General features: G+C 28.5%; 1 protein-coding gene across 1 annotated transcript; it reads right to left on the reverse strand.

Moving 5' to 3' along the window:
- Positions 1-252: 252 nt before the first annotated feature.
- Positions 253-14,496, reverse strand: LOC129961711 (reactive oxygen species modulator 1-like). The gene is made up of 3 exons (XM_056075253.1): positions 14,338-14,496; positions 9,804-9,937; positions 253-480 (listed from the first exon to the last, which is right to left on the reverse strand). Exons 2-3 carry the CDS (start codon positions 9,929-9,931, stop codon positions 372-374), a joined length of 237 nt encoding a protein of 78 aa, XP_055931228.1. The 5' UTR covers positions 9,932-9,937; positions 14,338-14,496; the 3' UTR covers positions 253-371.
- Between the last annotated feature and the right edge of the window lie 5,054 nt (positions 14,497-19,550).

Below are 19,550 nucleotides of genomic sequence, written 5' to 3' on the forward strand. Positions count from 1 at the left end.
TGTTTTTCACTAAATAGAGACTTTTTTATAACTATTATATAACCTTTAATAGAAATTGATTTCCAGCAACAAAACATATTGAATATATTGTTGAATTAATGGCATAAAAAGCAACGCTTCACAGAAAATGATTAATACAAATTATTTTTCATTCAAACGGAAAAAGGGAAATTTTAAAAACTGCAACATAAGAAACATGGGATTTAATGACAGCAGTATTTATATGAATTTATCATCATGAAATAAACCAAGTTCATGTTACCATCATCTATTAATATTGAAAACTTTCAAGCATTCTAAAGTATTAAATAATAAAAATTCAGAATGAAAGCATATACAAACATTTATATACACGAACGATAAAACAGTTGTTAGCAACGGATTCCTGTTCCTATGGCCATAAAAGTTCCAAAAGTGCCACCACCTTGAATCATCATTTTACCAACACTTTGAATGAGTTCTCTGCCTCTTATTCCATACCTGAAAAAAGAATGAAACAGTAATGATTATTTAAATAATTTACTGGATTATGTAATACTATTTGTAAAAAAAAAAAAAAAAAAAAAAAAAAAGAGGAGCGAGATAACTGTAATCCCACCCTAAAAATCCTGTTTATTAAAATGGAATAAAACTTCCAATGTGATGTCAAATTATTCCAAATAATAAAGTAGTATAAGCAAACACAATATTTTTAAACACAAAATGTAGTTCAGGTATGTTTGTGGGACCCCAAAAAATCCCCTGAAACTTTTACGGTCTTACTACCGACATTTTGGAGTTTCGAGAAGGGGGGAGGGGGGGGGGAGAAATGAAAAATTACAATTATGAAGTATTGAATGAACTAATTATAAAAGTTCAATGAATTACTTTTTTTGCAAAATTAATAACCATAAATTTTTAAACATATAAACTACTACATTTTATGTAAATATTTTAAATTACCTGAATTAATTCTTTAAAAAAAATTATCTAATTTCTGCTGCTTTTTTTTATTTTCTGATGTTTGTGGGCTTGTCTTTCTTTTGTGGTGAACTTCATAATTGCAGGAAGGTTGACTTTTATTTTCCTCATTTACAGTTGAAGAAATTTCCTCGAGAACTGCACATGCAGAGGTAGAAGCAGTTTGCTTTTCTGCTAATGTAGAAGGTTTTTCAGAGACTTTTATAGGTGACTCATCTGAAATACATGTTTTTAAGTCCTCTTGATATGTTTTCCAACTTCTGTTCACATTGAGTAAGAGATCTTTGTGAATTGGATCAGTCATTGGATTTTTTGAGCCATATTTTTCACATGAGGTTTCTTTAGAAGCCATTAAATCATATTTAATAGTCTGCACTGCATCTAGGGAATCAATCTTAAGAGAGGTTCTATAGTCAGTGACAAGTGTATCCATTAAGTTGAATGCACTTTCCACTAATGGGCCATGGAAGCAGCTAAGGCAGGCTTTGACCAATTTAGCCAATGTAGGATACTTATAATCATTTGTGAAATCATTTTTTAAATTAAAAACTTTAGACCAATATTTATCAATTGTACACTTGACTTGATTTCCACTTTCATCAGATGTGCAGAGCATTTCTTTGGTGATATCAATATCATTCTGGTATAACCTTATTCCAGATCCTACTTTTGACTTTTCATTATCACTAAAAATATGGGACATAAAAGGTGATAATTTTTCAAAAGCTAATATTGTACTGGTTTTACCTCTTAGCTCTGGATCTAATGCTGTAAAACTAATTAGATATGAATTTTTAAGGGGTAATTTCTGTTTCATATGCTGTGCTGTATTAGTATAAGCTTTCATCAGAGAAATTTGGAATTCTTTTGCTATTGGATGATTTTTTGATAATTTCTTCAGGAGAGTGGAAGCTTCTGCACCAGTAAATATTACTTTGCTAGGTAGATGGAATTCTGGATTTGTGACATCAACCTTTAATAAATCATCATAAGATGTGAACTCTATATTTTCTGGCTTCATAAAAAAAGAGAAAAATTTTGCCATCAATTTATAAATACTGGAATGTATTAAATGAAGCATTGGTTTTTTTGTTTCAAATAATTTAATATATGTGTTGAACTCTGGTAATACTGCTGAATATAATGCCATATGCAATAAAGTTTTGTTTTGCATAACAAATAACCCATTTAGTATTCTTTTTATCCGAGCTAAAGCATCCTCTGTGAGTTGTTGGAAATGCAAGCAAGAATACACCCCTTCAACAATTTTTTTTTTTTTGAGCTGCAGAAATATTTCTTTTATTGTATACAGTTTCAACATAAGAAAAATAATCCCCTTTATCAGTTTTATCCAAGTAGTGAAAATAAAATGCAATAAGAGCATCCCACAGATCTTTGATTCTTTCTAAAACACATAAAATGTACACCCACCTATGGTCTGGTCTCTTCAAGGGTTTAAGTTTTTTAATGGCAAGGGATTCACAGATTTTGAAAAAATTCTCTTTTACTGCAGCTTTTCATATCAAAATAGATGTCATCAAACAAATCTTCTAAGTATCTATCAAAACAAGAAGCAAATTTTTTTGCACAGTTATTAGCTGTGTGACATGTGTCACCATCAATATCTAATAAGTGGGGTGCTTTGTTTGATCGTAGCCTGGTTTCAATACCCTTTTTTTTTCCCACGCATGGTGTTACATGAGTCCATTAATACACTAATTAAGTTTGCCCATGGAATATTATTATCTTCAACAGTATTAACAACTGCTTTAAAAACAGCTTCTGAATTGCAAGATTCCATCTTTAGAGATGCAAAATGATGAACTACAACTTCATTTTGATTGTTGTCATAAAACTGCACCAATATTGCCAGTATACTTTCTTGAGCATTGCTAGTACTTTCATCCAAATTTAGAGAAAATGGAGTCTCCTTTAAAGTTTTAATGATATTTTCCTTAATAGTTTTTGCGAGCCCATATTTCATCTTATAACATGCAGCAGTCCTGGACATTTCCAACGAGTTTAGTGCCGTCTGACGGCGCCTCAACTGTTTGCAGAGTTCAATTAAATTGGGAGCTATATTGACAGAAAGAGAATTCTCGGCGATAAACGAAGTTATTAATACCTCTTGGCGTGCTTTTCTTGTCACTATATCCAATGGCCGAGCATCAGTCTCCAGTATTTTTTGAATTAGCATAATTACTTAAAGTCATTGAATGTCTAATGCACTTTGAATATTTTATGTGCGTCACAGTTTTAGAATGATTTGTGAAAGCCTTGAATCCTTCCCTACCATACTTCAGCAGTGAGTTACAAAAAACACAATATGCTTGTCCAGCAACATTTATTTTCTTGCACCATGTGCCGATGGTATCCCCATTACCATCTCTCCGTTACATCCAATTCCTCCTAAATACATTCCGGACACCTTCTTCTAATTGTATAATATCACTATTTATATCGAGAAATTTCATAGCGAAATTCTCTTGCGTACATAAATAAAAAAATATTTCAATAAACGAAACGAAAAATTTACACGTGCATCAATAAATGAAACGAAAATTTTACACAGCGGAGAAAAAAAAGTTGCGAAGCGATCAATGACAAATAGCTAATACGGCGAGAAATCCCCCTTCTCTACTTATTGGCGCCACGCCAGGAGAGATAAGACCTTTGAACCCACTTGCCGAAAAGAATCCAGAAGAGAATGTCCGAGAACCAGGGGAATGAGTCATAACTCGCAATAAGGAAAGAACAAAAAAGAAGTTTTTTCCCCCTTTTCACGCATTATCACTGCCTTTGGAGAAAGAAAGGAAAAGTTTTCACCACACACACTGACCTTGCGTTTTCTGCTTTCAAAGCAAACAAAATTACCCAGATCAAAATAAATAATTCATTATTATTCCTTTTGAACGACGATCCCCGGAATTTCCGGGTATCGAAGTTCAAAATCCCCGGAATTCCGGGGTTTCCCCGGAGCACAAACACCCCTGGTAGTTTAAAAATATCAATAAAAATAGTTCATGCCTTACTACTTTGCTTCCCTAAAGTTACTTACTCTTTTTCTTCTTCTTCTGATTTTCCCTCTTAAAAGGAAGTATATATTTTGGGAATTAATAGCTATATATTTTTATTTGCTAACAATTAACCCTTATGTTCATTTTGTATAGTATACCATACATACAACTTTATAAAAATATACTACCACTATAAAATAAAAATATATCTAAAATATAAAAAAAATATACAAAATATAAAATAAGCTGCCTGTATACATTTTTTTTTTTTTTTGCTTTTCTTCAAAAAAGCAATCTTGCAACGATAAGGGTTAAATAATCAGTGGAAAGTTAATGTAAATAATGAACTGCCACTTAATCCTTCAAATACTAGACTAAAACATGCATCTAAACAATGTAGAAGATAAGGAACTACTAACAAGATGAGAACAGCTCATGAAATATTGCAAAAAAAAATATTTTTGTGAGTATTTCAATAAATTATCCTTAAAATCTTTATCATAGATTTTCTAATACAAACATCATATGTAATTTTATTTGTTATGCTTATATAATTTTTTAGCCTACATATAATTGAGATTGTCAAATAATAATAATACTCATAAAATTCTTTTGGTGTAAAAAAAAAAAAGCCAAGATTTTTTAAATCTAGTTTTTATAAAAAAATAAAGACTACCTATCTCACAGTTCCTGACTTCTAGCTTTAACATATCTAATAACCTGAAATGGCATTGATGAAGCCAGCAGATAATTCTTTCCCTAAATTAATCAAAGTAAAAAATTAACACTGGGTGCCCACTCTTTTCCTGTATAAAAAGTTAAAGCTTTTTAAAAGCTATTCTTATTATTTTAAAGCCAAATCAGAATATAATGATCATGTACTATTAACAATTCATCAATTATCATTTTCATAACTTTGTGTCCTGAGAACTTAAGCAAAAGGAAAATTGGAATTAAAAAAAAAATGCATTTTTAAAGCACTGTAACAAAAAATTATGGCTTTTTTACTGCCCCCTTAAAAGGATTTTGAAATTTAGAACTTTTTTAAGGCCCATAGGAACCTTGTTATCAATGCAGAGCAGAATTCATGCCATTAAATTAGATGAAGACAGTTGTTTATAAATAATCTTTTCTGAATATAATCAGCACATTCAATCTATGATTCTTTCAGAATTGCTTCAATCTCCAGCCCAAATGGAATAAACGCTTTGAAGATTCGATAACTTTAACAATGTTCATACTTAAATTGCTAGCTTCATAAAAATTGCGATCAAGAAGGCAATTTTCAATAGGAACATAGACTTATGAATACTTTAAATCTGGATTAGTTCAATTTCTTTAAGTACCAGCAAGTTCAACTTAGATATTTATTATACCTTAGTTAAATCGCTTAGATATAATGTCATGCCCATGAGTGCAGAAATCAAAGTTATTTTATTTTAATTGTTTAACATATGTTCTGTTCATTATGTATATGAAGCATTCTAATAGAGACCAGACCCATGACATGACAGGCTGTTAAAAAATATAAATGTCCAATTAATCTGTCTTTCAACTTTCACAGTACTACAATTTCATTTTTAAAAAAATTTATCTTCTAAGCTACATAGATATAACACAGAATTCTTCTTTAACTTTCAGCAATGGAAATAAAAAAACAACCACCATGTGATTAAATATTTAACAATGAAAACAATAGTCATGATTGTAATTTAGCAATGAAAACAATTATTAGTAAAGATATATGTGATTATTTTTTCTCCACTAAGCTGATTAAAATTTTAACCAGGACACAGAAATAATTATATTTTTACAAAGCATATTCATATGGATTAAACTTTTTTTTTTTTTTGAGATTGAACCTCCTCACCTTTACAATGCTAAATTCACAAATTAGATTTGATATTTTATGTTTCCAAAATGAACTTTTTCTTTCCTTTGCAGTATACATTTGATACTATCAAATTAATGGCTTTCTTGACTGTATTTTCCATGCAGGGAAAGTGTCGTAATCACTATAATATCTAAACACATCATAATTATTTGTTCTATTTCCGAGGTAAAATTTTGAAATAACAATATTTATTAAAATGACATAGCAAATAATCATAAAATTAAGATAAAGGCTTCTTGTTTGACTAAAAGATTTAATGCTGCTTGAATTTTTGTCACATTTTTGACATTTTTATAAAAAAAATTATTATTCAGGTATTAAAAAAATAAAATCAAATCAAAACTTGTGTGTTAGAAACATGTTTTATAAATTTAGATCATAATAAATCCTAATGAAGAAGATGAAAAATGAACATTCATATATATTATGTACATATAGGTTCAGTAGATCTACATACATTTTAAGTAAACAGTCTTCTAAAAACATTTTTTGATTCACCAGACAAATTTCTGTACATTTTGTCACTCTAAAGATATATTAATGAAACAAAAATATTTTTTCTCAGTGTTTGACATATTACATGAGATTCCCAGGAATATTAAATAGAAAATAGTCACATCTTATGAATTTTCTTTAGATTCAATTATCAAATCTCCTGAAACATTCTCATCTTTGAAAAAAACATGTCTGGTATCTATTCTAACACTAATCCTTATTTTTAAATTACCGATTTAATCATGCAAATAAATTAATAATTAAGTGTACATAACATAAAAAGTATGGCAGAATGAATTATTTACTTTTAATGAATAATAGCCTGTATGTTTGCAAATTTGTTGAAGTGTGATAAATTTAGTTTTAAATTTTCACAAATTAATGTAACTACAGAAGTAGAGCACATTAAACTGAAGTTAATTGTAGATTTTCCCAGCTACTAAATCTCAAATTTGGAAAAGCAACATGACAGTTTTTGTTGACAATAAATTTTTTCTTGCTATATAATGAAATTTTAAAAAATAAATACTAGATTCATATCAGATATTTTAAACTAATACTAACAAATTCTGTCAACTTACTAGTAAAATTCCTTTATTTTTTTTAATGCACAGTAAAAATTGAAGTAGCATATAAATATATATTAATCCTGATTGTAACATATTTATGTAATATTCTAGCCAATGACAGATTTTAAGTTAAATGTAGAAGCTGTTTTAATTGAATCATTACGTAGACATGAATGTCTTAAGTTAAGAAATGCAACTTAATTAAAAATGGTAGTCTTTGTGAGAAGCTATTCCAACAAAACCAAGCTAAATTTCTGTTGTTAAAAAGATATTAATATATTTTCAAAAAACACACAGTGATCATTATGTTATAACATGAGTAGTAAAGGTTCTGCTTTGAAATTAAGTAAAAATTTCTCTCTAATTTTTAGATGACAAATGGAATGATTTGATACCATCTTGCTATTTAATTCTAACTCTTTTTTGCCAGTATAAAATTTCAGACAGGATAACTGGATTAAACTTTTCAGGATGAGTGACAGATATATACATTTGTACTAGATTACTCACAGAACTGAATGCTGCATCCTTGCATTACTGACAAAATTCATCAATGAGATGAATGATGCATGGACAGAATGAAATTTTCAAATGAAGGTTGGACTTTTAAAATGAAATGCTTTCTATCAAATGACACTATTAGTTTATGTTTCTTTCAACAGATTTGTCTTGTATATTAACAATTTTCTTCCTCAAGTCAGATTAGTGTCTGTGAATTATTAGATTTTCACAAATGTAAACAGAACATGTGCCGGAGAATGTAAAACATGCCCATTCTGAAGCAGCTCTCACTGGGATTTTATTTCTCTGGGTTTCATTTGTGCAGTCATTTCTAAAAGACCATGCTGTCTTTCTGGAAGAGGAGTGGGGTGGGTGAATTTATTTGATAGTTATAAATGATATTGATAGTAAAATAAGTATTAAAACCCTTAGATGAATTTAAATTATGTGATGTTGGTCTCTGCATTGATCTGTGTTTTGGGATATTTCACACAACTTTTAAACATGCATTATTTTAATATTAATTTTTTCTTAAGAATTTATGTTTTATATCTATAATCTACTATCATTCTCAATACTTTAAATTATATATATAAAATCATAATTTAGTAGATGTATGACCGAAAAGCAGAAATGTTTGGAATTTTCGATTAGAATTATTCTTGGGAGACATAATTTGTAGAGAGAAAAAGTGATAAGAGATATGTCAGTCTACATTATGACACAAGTGCAAAAGAGAAGGAAATTTTTTCTCTTCCCTTCGGTGATTTTGCTACGAGATTCTGATAGATTTCTTTGCAATGTGTTGATTTAGGCAGATATCTTTAAAAGGATGTTGTAAGCATAAGGGATTTTTATTCCTTCACTCTGAGTATGGGAAATGTAGAAGTCATCAGTTTTCTAGAGCATGTGTATAATTAATTAAATAAAAAAGTGGGAATTGGATCAGGAAATAAGATAACATTTTAGGATGAAAGTAACGTGGGCTAATTTAGATTTAAAAATGCCATTATATAAATATATAAACATTATATATCAAGTATTTGAATTAAAATTCGTATTATGTTTGCAAATATGATGGCTGGTACAGCATATTTCACAAATAAACTTCATTTCCCTGCAAAAGGTAATTTTTAATCATTATTATGCACATTTTTATGAAAATTAATGCATATTAGGCTTAGTGATAGAAAACATTCTAGCATGTAGTTTTTCTGGGCCCTGTTTTGTGAGAGGATTTCTTACCAAGTGCATTAGTTTCAAAGAAGGTTAAATATGGGAACTTTAAAGGTCAAAGATGGAAATTTTATTAAAAAAAAATTAAGACTGGCAATCCAATATGCTACACATTTAGAAGCAGTACTTCTGCATGCGCAGAAGTATTATTTAATCATTATATTTTAAAAGTATGACAAGATGAATTAATTTTAAAATGTTAATCTAAATTTATGAAAATGTTATATTTTTTTCGTATTTAAAAAAGCTAAATATTAAAATTTGAAACAATTTACTGTTTATAGGTTATAACTTGGGAAAGCTGTTCTTCTCCAATATTAAACAAACAAACAAAAAAATATTAAACAAAGGAAGACATAATCATGAATAAAGAAACCACAACAACCAGATAGGAAGCTACTATTTTCACCTTTTTATAGTTTATATAAATATACTATATAATTCAGTCATACTTATGGAACCAGATGTTTATTAGTTTAAAGAAAGACTGTGTGTAGAGGAAGGGACAGGAAACAAAAAATGAAGATAAAAATTGTCTTGATCTTTTAGTTTTGATTAAAGGTTATCAATGTCAATCAAAATTTGCTTAAAAATCGACAATACATCCAGAAGCTGTTTGTGTAACTGAGAAAAAATAACATAGTGTTTAATGACTTAATTAAAATGGTACTCAAAAACATTGATCAATCTATTCTTTAAAAAAAATACTCAGAATAAAAATTTGAAAATAATATACATTAAATAGAGCTATGTCTTCATAAGTTCTACAACATTTTAATCACAAAATCTTCAAATGTTCAAAGTGCAAGGAGAACTATGTGGTCTAGGAAAATTTGGTGATCTTCAAATAAAAATGAAGATTAAACTTTTTTCATGGCTGCTATATACATCAGTGCATGGTACACTTATTCAAAGAGGCATCATGCATCAGGTTTTGATTTATCAAGACTTTTCATATATTATTAGTAATGGTTGAACATTTTGAATGATAAGTAATATATAATGTGCATGGATTAACTCATATACAGACATAAAGAGTTACTGTATGATCTGTCTATACACAATGTATATTAATATGAAGATGGTGTTCTTAAAAATTGAGAAATAGATTCACACATAATGTCAAAATACCTTAAAGCAGAAAAACCTCCAAAAAGTGCCCCAGATGCTAGGCCAACACAAAATCCAATCCCAAAACCCATTTTCATTCTATCAAAGCAGCTGGGCCCTTGAGTATATGAGCCAGTTGGTACAGGCATGTTTAGCTGAAAGATAAATAGAATAATTACGTGTCATGAAAAATGCATTAAAATAAATAAATTCATTAGAATGTTGCAAATGATTAGGCTTATAATCAATAAGATATAAGGAGAAAAGTCAAAATATGGAGGCAAATTGAATTGCTTATAGGCTAATTTCTTTTTATAAGAAATAAAACAATAAATACTGATGAAATACTGTATAATAGAAAGTATTCTTGTTCACCAAAGTTTTCTTTTAGTAATATTGTTTGATAAAACATTTTACAGACTTTATCAAGATTTCTTTAAATATATTCTTTTATAAAATAGCATATCTAGAATTCAATAAAATAAAATTATTTATGTTTAGGAGTAAAATTACAGAAAATCTAAAAACAGCAGGTGGCCCTTTCTTATTGAAGAAAAGAAAAGCCAAAAGATTTTGAGAACCATAAATTTACATACTTTCGATATAGCAATACAAATAAATTTAAAAAATGTCACTATTAAAGTTCAAATACATTATTACTTTCTACTACATGCTTAAGGCAGAACAATAAAGATATTTGTTGTTCCCATCTTCAGTTAAAAAATTAAATTTGAATTCAAAGTGAGTTTTAAAATCACAATGCAAGTTTCTTTACTGCTAGCCACCATACAGCAAATTTTAGATGCTACTGAAGGGTGCTGACTTTACAAAAACATTCACAATTTAGTAGAAACAAAATTCATTAAAGACTTTCATTATGTTTTGACCATTGTTTAACAGAACAAAGGAAAAAATGCAAGAGATAAATACAAATTTAAAAAATCATTATTTTCTGCATACACAAAATCTTTTGCATTTTAAAAATTCTTTATTCCATTAATTTTTTTTTTCAATTAAGCTGAAACCAAATGTTTGACAATATACATTTCTTAATTAACTCTTCCATCCTCAATATTTTTACTGAAGAATTTTCTTTCAGCTGTAGTCTAGCCTTGATATTATATAATCACAATCTAAATTACTTCTTACAATCTTTGATAAGATTTTTAACCTTTTCAATATTTCGACAAAAAACTTATGAATTCAATTTTGGGATATTTCAAACTGTTGAAATTATTCTGAAATGCAAACCACATTCAATTCATTAAAACAAAATGAATATTTTTTCCTTGTAGGTATTTGTAATTTACAAGTAAAGAAAAAGGGTGAATTAAATAAGTCTTCACTTCATTATAACATGGCTTGTTTGGCTATTACCCAAGGGTCTAAACATTCATACTTCTGGTAAGTAAGCAGTTGAGAAGGAATTTATCTAAAACTTTATAAATGAAGGTACATACTAAATCCTGACATTCATGCTTCAAAACTGTTACGTGTCCTACATTTTTCTTCTGATTAGTAAATCTTATTTTAGCATTTTGTTCCCAAAGAAAGAAATATTAATTTTTTTGATATCTACATACAAAATTTTCTTTGGAAAATCAAAGAAATGTTTACAGTTTTTGGGTTTTCAAAAACACCAATTTTCATGACATTGAAAATTTTCAAACATCCAACGACCATCTTTTTCATAGTTTGTGCTTAAAATGGTAAAATTGGGCAGTCTATAATAAAAGAACATAAAAAAAAAAGGAAGAATAATTTTGAGCAGTGGTGATAAAAAAGTTCTGTTTAACATACAGGATCAAATTATTAACATTTATATTAAAAAAATCTTTTTTAAATCATATTTTTTCCATAGAATATGATAATTTCATTTAAAAAAAAAAAAAAAAAGAGGTTACCTTCTTATTTCTTTCTTTTTTTTTTTGGTGCACAGGATAGAGATATACTTATTTATTAAATAAAAATTAATGCACAGTAAAGCCTTTGCTTTAATTACAATAATGTTTCATCAAGTATCCCCAAAGAAAATTTTTTAATGATACTGATATTGAAGTGAGAAAATGAATACCAATATATATATTAAAAACAATTTTCAGATTTAGATAGTAAAGAGAGTGGCAGCTTTAATTAGAACAACAAAACACCATTCTAATAAATCAAAATAAAAGAAGTTTGAAGTTATTAGAACAGTAAAAATTTTTCAATTCATCAAGAATTTCCTGGTTATAATCTTACATACCAAATCAATTTTTAATTTAATTTTAAAAAATTAAGATAGTTGAGATTTTTTAAATCTCATATCAATTTTGATGTTTGAAATTCTTTGTTAAATCTCTAAGCAAATTTATAATTACTTAAAGTATTGATATTTGTTAATTAAATGGGGGTCAAGGAGAATCTACAGAGATTATAATATAAAAGGATAGCTTTATTTATAATAAAGATAAATGTGTGTGTGGCCAGACCATTTGACCTACAGCTAGCAACCAAACTTGGCATATATACATTTCTGAACATGAGAATGTGCACATCGGAATAATTTTATTGAAATTTTAACTAAAAATTAAATGAAATTTTGGTGTTTTTCAATAATAGTAATTAAAAATACTACAGAGCAAAAATTATTTTTACAGCATCTTAAAATTAAAAAAAAAAAATCAACTTTTCAATTATACCCATTTTCTTACTATATCATTTTTTCTATGTTTATTTATATATATATATATTAAGCATATTTTCAAACAAGAGTACAAACATCATAAGAATTTTGGAAGAATATCAAAGTTATTGATAAAATTTTTTATTAAAATATTATTATTATTATTTTTTTTTTGAAAAATAATGAAACTTTCATCTCTCTGTTTTACTATAAACGATTATTGGGAAAGAAGAATTCAGGAAAGTGATATATTTACTTCATTCTAAGTTCAAATATATTCCTAAAAGATTTAAATTCATATTTAAAATATTATTAATGTAAAGAAAAATGGCAAATTTTACATTGCTTCAGCTTAGAATTTAGGTTATAATGTCAAAAGTCTACAAATAGCAAAATGTATCCATCTTTTACACATTTTAATGCACCTGAAAGAAAATAAGAGAAATACATAGTATAATGAATAAAACTGTGTGAATTGAAGAGAAGCTTAAAAATATTTTGCTGAAGAAGCCATTAGGTAAAATATTTAATTAAAATTTTTAGCAGCCATTATTAATCCAAGTAAACTAGTTGGTCACCAAAGGTGGCTAATAAATATGCTTTCACTAAAATTATTGATATTCCACTTAAATGACAAATGAAGCTTTCATTAAAACTTCTGCATCTAAAGCAACAAATAAAAATTTAAGTAGGTATATGTTTCAAGTAACTACTATCCATGAAAATAAAAGTATCAAATATTTATTCAAAAATTTATAATGCAATAACAATACTAGGTACAAACAAGATTGTTTCTCCTTGGAAAATTCTCTTTTTCATCTTATTTGTTTTAAAACATTTTTACTCCTTTCCAGTAAAATATCAATGAAAACTTTTCAAGAAGTTATAAAACATTAGGTTAGACCGATTTATATCAGGATATTAAAAATTATTAACTGTCAAAACTCTTTTCTTATCATATTCATAAATATTTGAAACATTAGCTTTAAAAATAAAATCACATGATACAGTTAAAAGCATTTTTATCTTTTTGAGAAAAAATAATAAAGCTTTTTTTTTGGATACATATTTTACAAATATTTAACTTGCAGACTTCAATACAGAAGTTTTAAAACAACATCATAAAGGTCAACATGAATAATTATAAAAAGATGGTACATAAAATACTATAAAGAGCACAATAATAATTTAAAAAGGCTATCAGGTTGGTAGTTTGTTATTTACCAAATAAATATTGAATTATTTAACTGGTTAGGCCACTTTATTGAAATGAAAATTACAATCTTAATAAATTCACATATAAAGCGCTTCCAAAAACAAAATATGTCATCTAGTTATAGTCAACAAAATTGAACTGTTAATAGGTAAATGATTTTCTCCATAGGCAAGAAATTTTGATATTATGAGTAGTAGTTAATCTCGCATTCAAAACTGTAAGGTAGAACAAAATTCATGCAATTTCCCTCCATCTTTATTGTTGGTAGGTTTCAAAAAAATTCTTTCGTAATAATACCAATCATTAAGAAGAAATTTTAATTTACTATTGTGTTTTCATATGTTTATGATCTCATTAAACAAGTGTGTTGAATATGTAATTTTTTTTTAAAAGATGAAAACGCACACGTTTATTGTTATGTCAACATAAACATCATTTCCAGTTATATTTCACTGATTCTTAGCAACTAAATTTAAAATGTTTTGAAAAGATGGTTTTAAGACAATAATTTAGGTATATAATTCATTGTCCAACAAGTTATTAATGAATTTCATACAAAATTATAATAAAGTTTCGTAACAGGTTTCCCTGCTCGACACAAGCCGGCGAACAAAATTGTGAAATGCAGAATATATGATGATGGTTCTTAGGAAATACAGAAATTTTAGACTCACAAATTTTTATAATTTGCAGCACACACAAAAAACAAGTCTTTCCAAAGGACTTTTTAAAAAGAACTTTAATTAATTGCAAAATTGTTGTTCTCCTTCAAAAGATCATATAAACAGGATTATGAATATGAAGTTTTTGATGCCACTCAATCAACAAATAAAATGCCGAGTTTTTATTGCAAGGAATTAATGTTGAATATTGGGGTGGAACGAAAATGGCCTTAATTTTTTTTAGTTTGTTTCAATTTAGATTTTAATTCGGTAATAGTGCAGAACAGTTGCCTTTTAGATTCAAAAACAATTTTTAAAAATTTGGTTGAACTATTGCATTATCTTGAGGTAGGGATGACTAGGGATGACGAATATTTTACGAGAGGTTATTACGTAACCAATATCAAAAAGTCACAAATACAAGTGATCAATACTTTCAAAGAGGGATGTGATTCAAATCCTTGATACGATCTTACTGGTGATATTTCGATTACAGGTTTTGGATCACGATAGAAAGTAACAAACGATACGATATCACTGAAATTCACCCGAGCGGTGACTTCACTGGAAAGTAACAATCAATACGTTCGGTCTAATGAAAGCTCTCGACAAAACAGAAAAGGAGAAATCTGTGAATGGATTGAAAAGTGAACGGACTGGTTATTGGAATTATCGTATCACTGAATTGCATATCATTGAAATTTATCGGAGCGGTGACTTCACTGGAAAGTGTGAAGTCGTGGCTCCACTTCATGAGAGTAACCGGTCTTACTGGTATTCGTATGTGTTGATGCACTGCTCCATACAAATCGTTCTTAATTGCTTGTGATTTGACTTTGCATATATTCCATTTACTGCTTGCGCCATCTATTGGTAGAATATAGAACTAAAGTAAACAATTTAAAGAAATGACATTTATATTTAATTCAAATTTTTCAGAAAATTGTTTACTCCAATACAGAAATTAAATAAATAGTTTTGAAAAAAATCAAATTTAAGAAGTAAGTTGAAATAGATAAATTAATTGAATCACACATTACTTAAATTAGTAAATAAAGTATTAATTACAATTCATAAATTTTATATATAATATTAAATAATAATTTTAAATTAATAATATGATTGAAATAACAGATATTTCGAACAAATATTTAAAAATAAAAATAGCAAAACTATTTGTTATTAAAAAAATCGTGGATTATGCATCTCTAGGGATGACGAATATTTTACGAGCTGTTATTACGTAACCAATATCATAAAGTCACAAATATCAGTGATCAATACTTTTGAAAGAGGGGTGTGATTCAAATCCTTGATACGATCTTACTGGTGATATTTCGATTACAGGTTTTGGATCACGATAGAAAGTAACAAACGATACGATATCACTGAAATGCACCCGAGCGGTGACTTCACTGGAAAGTAACAATCAATACGTTCGGTCTAATGAAAGCTCTCGACAAAACAGAAAAGGAGAAATCTGTGAATGGATTGAAAAGTGAACGGACTGGTTATTGGAATTATCGTATCACTGAATTGCATATCATTGAAATTTATCGGAGCGGTGACTTCACTGGAAAGTGTGAAGTCGTGGCTCCACTTCATGAGAGTAACCGGTCTTACTGGTATTCGTATGTGTTGATGCACTGTTCCATACAAATCGTTCTTAATTGCTTGTGATTTGATTTTGCATATATTCCATTTACTGCTTGCGCCATCTATTGGTAGAATATAGAACTAAAGTAAACAATTTAAAGAAATGACATTTATATTTAATTCAAATTTTTCAGAAAATTGTTTACTCCAATACAGAAATTAAATAAATAGTTTTGAAAAAAATCAAATTTAAGAAGTAAGTTGAAATAGATAAATTAATTGAATCACACATTACTTAAATTAGTAAATAAAGTATTAATTACAATTCATAAATTTTATATATAATATTAAATAATAATTTTAAATTAATAATATGATTGAAATAACAGATATTTCGAACAAATATTTAAAAATAAAAATAGCAAAACTATTTGTTATTAAAAAAATCGTGGATTATGCATCTCTAGGGATGACGAATATTTTACGAGCTGTTATTACGTAACCAATATCATAAAGTCACAAATATCAGTGATCAATACTTTTAAAAGAGGGGTGTGATTCAAATCCTTGATACGATCTTACTGATGATATTTCGATTACAGGTTTTGGATCACGATAGAAAGTAACAAACGATACGATATCACTGAAATGCACCCGAGCGGTGACTTCACTGGAAAGTAACAATCAATACGTTCGGTCTAATGAAAGCTCTCGACAAAACAGAAAAGGAGAAATCTGTGAATGGATTGAAAAGTGAACGGACTGGTTATTGGAATTATCGTATCATTGAATTGCATATCACTGAAATTTATCGGAGCGGTGACTTCACTGAGAAGTGTGAAGTCGTCGCTCCACTTCATCAGAGTAACCTTGACTTTCCGATATTCGCATTTGATGATGCACTATTCCATATAAATCCTTTTTAATTGCTTGTGACTTGACTTTGCATATATTCTGTTTACTGCTGGCGCCATCTATTGGCAGAATATAGAACTAAAGTAAACAATTTAAAGAAATGACATTTATATTTAATTCAAATTTTTCAGAAAATTGTTTACTCCAATAAAGAATTTAAATATATAGTATTGAAAAAAAAAATCAAATTTCAAAAGTAAGCTGAAATAGATAAATTAGTTCAATCACATGTTACTTAAATTAGTAAATTAAGTATTAATTATAATTAATAAATTTTTTATTTAATATTAAGTAATAATTTTTAATTAATAATATGATTGAAAAAACAGATATTTGGAACAAATATTTAAAAATAACCATAGCAAAATTATTTGTTATTCAAAAAATCGTGGATTATGCATCTCTATCTTGAGGTGCCACAAAAAGTTTGAAACTCATACAAAAAAAAAAAAAAAAAAAAAAAAAAGGAAATTTTTAAAATGGGCCTTTAAAATTTTTTTTCTCCTATTTCAATTTGGTAGTAGTGCACAAAAGTTGCCTTTCAGGTTCAAAAACAATTTCTAAAAATTTGATTGCAATATTATATTTCAGTAAGATGAAACAAAAAACTTTAAATTTGTAAAAAAAAATTGAAAAAAAAGGAAATTTTTTAAATGGGCCTTTAAAATTTTTCTTAGATTTTAGTTTGTAATAGCGGGGAAAAGTTAGCTTTTAGATTTAAAAGAATAAAATAAAATTTGGCTGCAATACAACAATATCTTGAGGTGTCGCAAAAAGTTTAAAGTTTGTCAAAAAATTGAAAATTATAAACTTTGATAAAATAATTTTATGAATTTTTCGTTCATACAATGCTACAAAAGATGATTTTAAATACACATATAGGCATTACAACTGGAAAAGTTATTAATTACAAAGTATAATAATAAGAAAAATATTTTTTATGTCAAATTTTGGGTTTCTCACTTCTGTATCCTTGTGGTGAAAGCTTATAAGCCAGTTAACAACAACGCTACCTAAGCAATTGCTTTTGTATCATGGTCATGTTACTGGACTGTGAACCACAAGGTCCCAGGTTCTATTTTCACTCATTCCAACTCGCCACATTGGTGACCTCGGACGATGAACTTTCAACCTTCATACAGCTTTTGTGGCGCCATCTTCCTGCAGCAACGAAAAGTCGCAGCAGCATCAGCAATCACACACGCTCGACGTAACGCTTGGTGCTATTCAAATGGGTACAGGCGCATTAGAACCAACAGATAATGCATCACCACTCAACAGCCATATCATTCGACTCACTGGAGGGAGAGTCTGTGGTGAAAGCTTATAAGTCAATTAACAACTACGCTACCCGAGCAATTGTTTTTGTATCATGGTCATGTTATTGGACTTTGAATCACAAGGTCCCAGGTTCTATCCTCGCGCATATCAATCTACAACATCCTTAATGATTACAAATGCTACAGCTGCAAAATGTTTGTTTCTACTTCATAGCCACATTAAACTGTTTTTTTAAATGAATTTTGGGATAATCACACGTGTGTCAATTTTTGCTCTTATGTATCCTTCTCTTGCGATTGAACCACAGACATTTTGAGCGGATTCGGCCATCAGTTCCACAGATCTTTCCAATGCTTGCATGAGACAAGGAAGCCTTGGAAAGTCGATAACCGAGTCCCTTATACATTTTTGAGATGTATAAAGGGATGATTTGAGATACATCAGATGCCTTCCGTATAAAGTCTTTCAGAGAGTCACTGGAAACATGTTTTAACAAGGGTGGTTCAATTACGTCATTTTCAAGCTATTTGATCATGTAGATGTAATCCTTGGCATCGAAGTTTATCTTTGGAGCATTAAATTTCCTGACTTGACTTTATTTTCTGTTCTTGTTTTTAAAACACGTCGTAAATCCTGTTCTCTTTGAAATTTATACTCACCACTTACATGGATAAAAGAATATTTTCTGTAGCAGTAAACTACCCATTTCTTTGAATATTCTGGTCTATAACGTTCTTGTAATCGTCAGAGAGATTGCGTGAATATGAGATAAGGTTAAAAAGATGTTTGGAACCACAAGTACATGAAGGTTTTAATATTAAACCACACAGGAACCTGGTAGTTTTATATCTTCTTGTCTATTTGATTGATCTAGTTGGTTTGCCTCTTTTTGTAAAGAACCCTGTTGTTCTTCAGCTTTGCCATTGTCGCCAGAATCGTTTCTGATACACAAGTATTTTTTGTCCCTTTTTGATAAAACTTCATTAGCTTCTGAAATTTTTTACTCATTCTTACTTATTTCCCCCTCAAAGCGCCTGTGGCAGCAATATCAATATTACCTATAACCATTTTCCTTTTAGAGCGTTGATCGTTTCGAAACTTTTGTTCCACAACTGGCTCTTTTCCTCTTTTTATGCAAATCAGCAATATCAAATAAACGTTTAGCTTCTCTAAATTCTGTGAGATTGGAATCAAACTTCTATGAACCTTTTCTGTTTTTAGACTTTAATAAATTCCTGTATTTAGCATGATAACCTTTTATCATTTGTAAAATTCTTTTGCTGGAAGCAATGGGAATAGAAGCTCTTAACCATATTTGTTCTATTATGGGAACTAAAGTGTCACATATTTTGCGTACAGAAGGATCCTTCTCTGAAGCAATTTTGAGGTTATGTCTAATATAACAATAGCACTAGATTCGTCCGTAGTGTGTT

Source organism: Argiope bruennichi, chromosome 2 (assembly GCF_947563725.1).
Source record: "Argiope bruennichi chromosome 2, qqArgBrue1.1, whole genome shotgun sequence".
Taxonomy (NCBI): domain Eukaryota; kingdom Metazoa; phylum Arthropoda; class Arachnida; order Araneae; family Araneidae; genus Argiope; species Argiope bruennichi.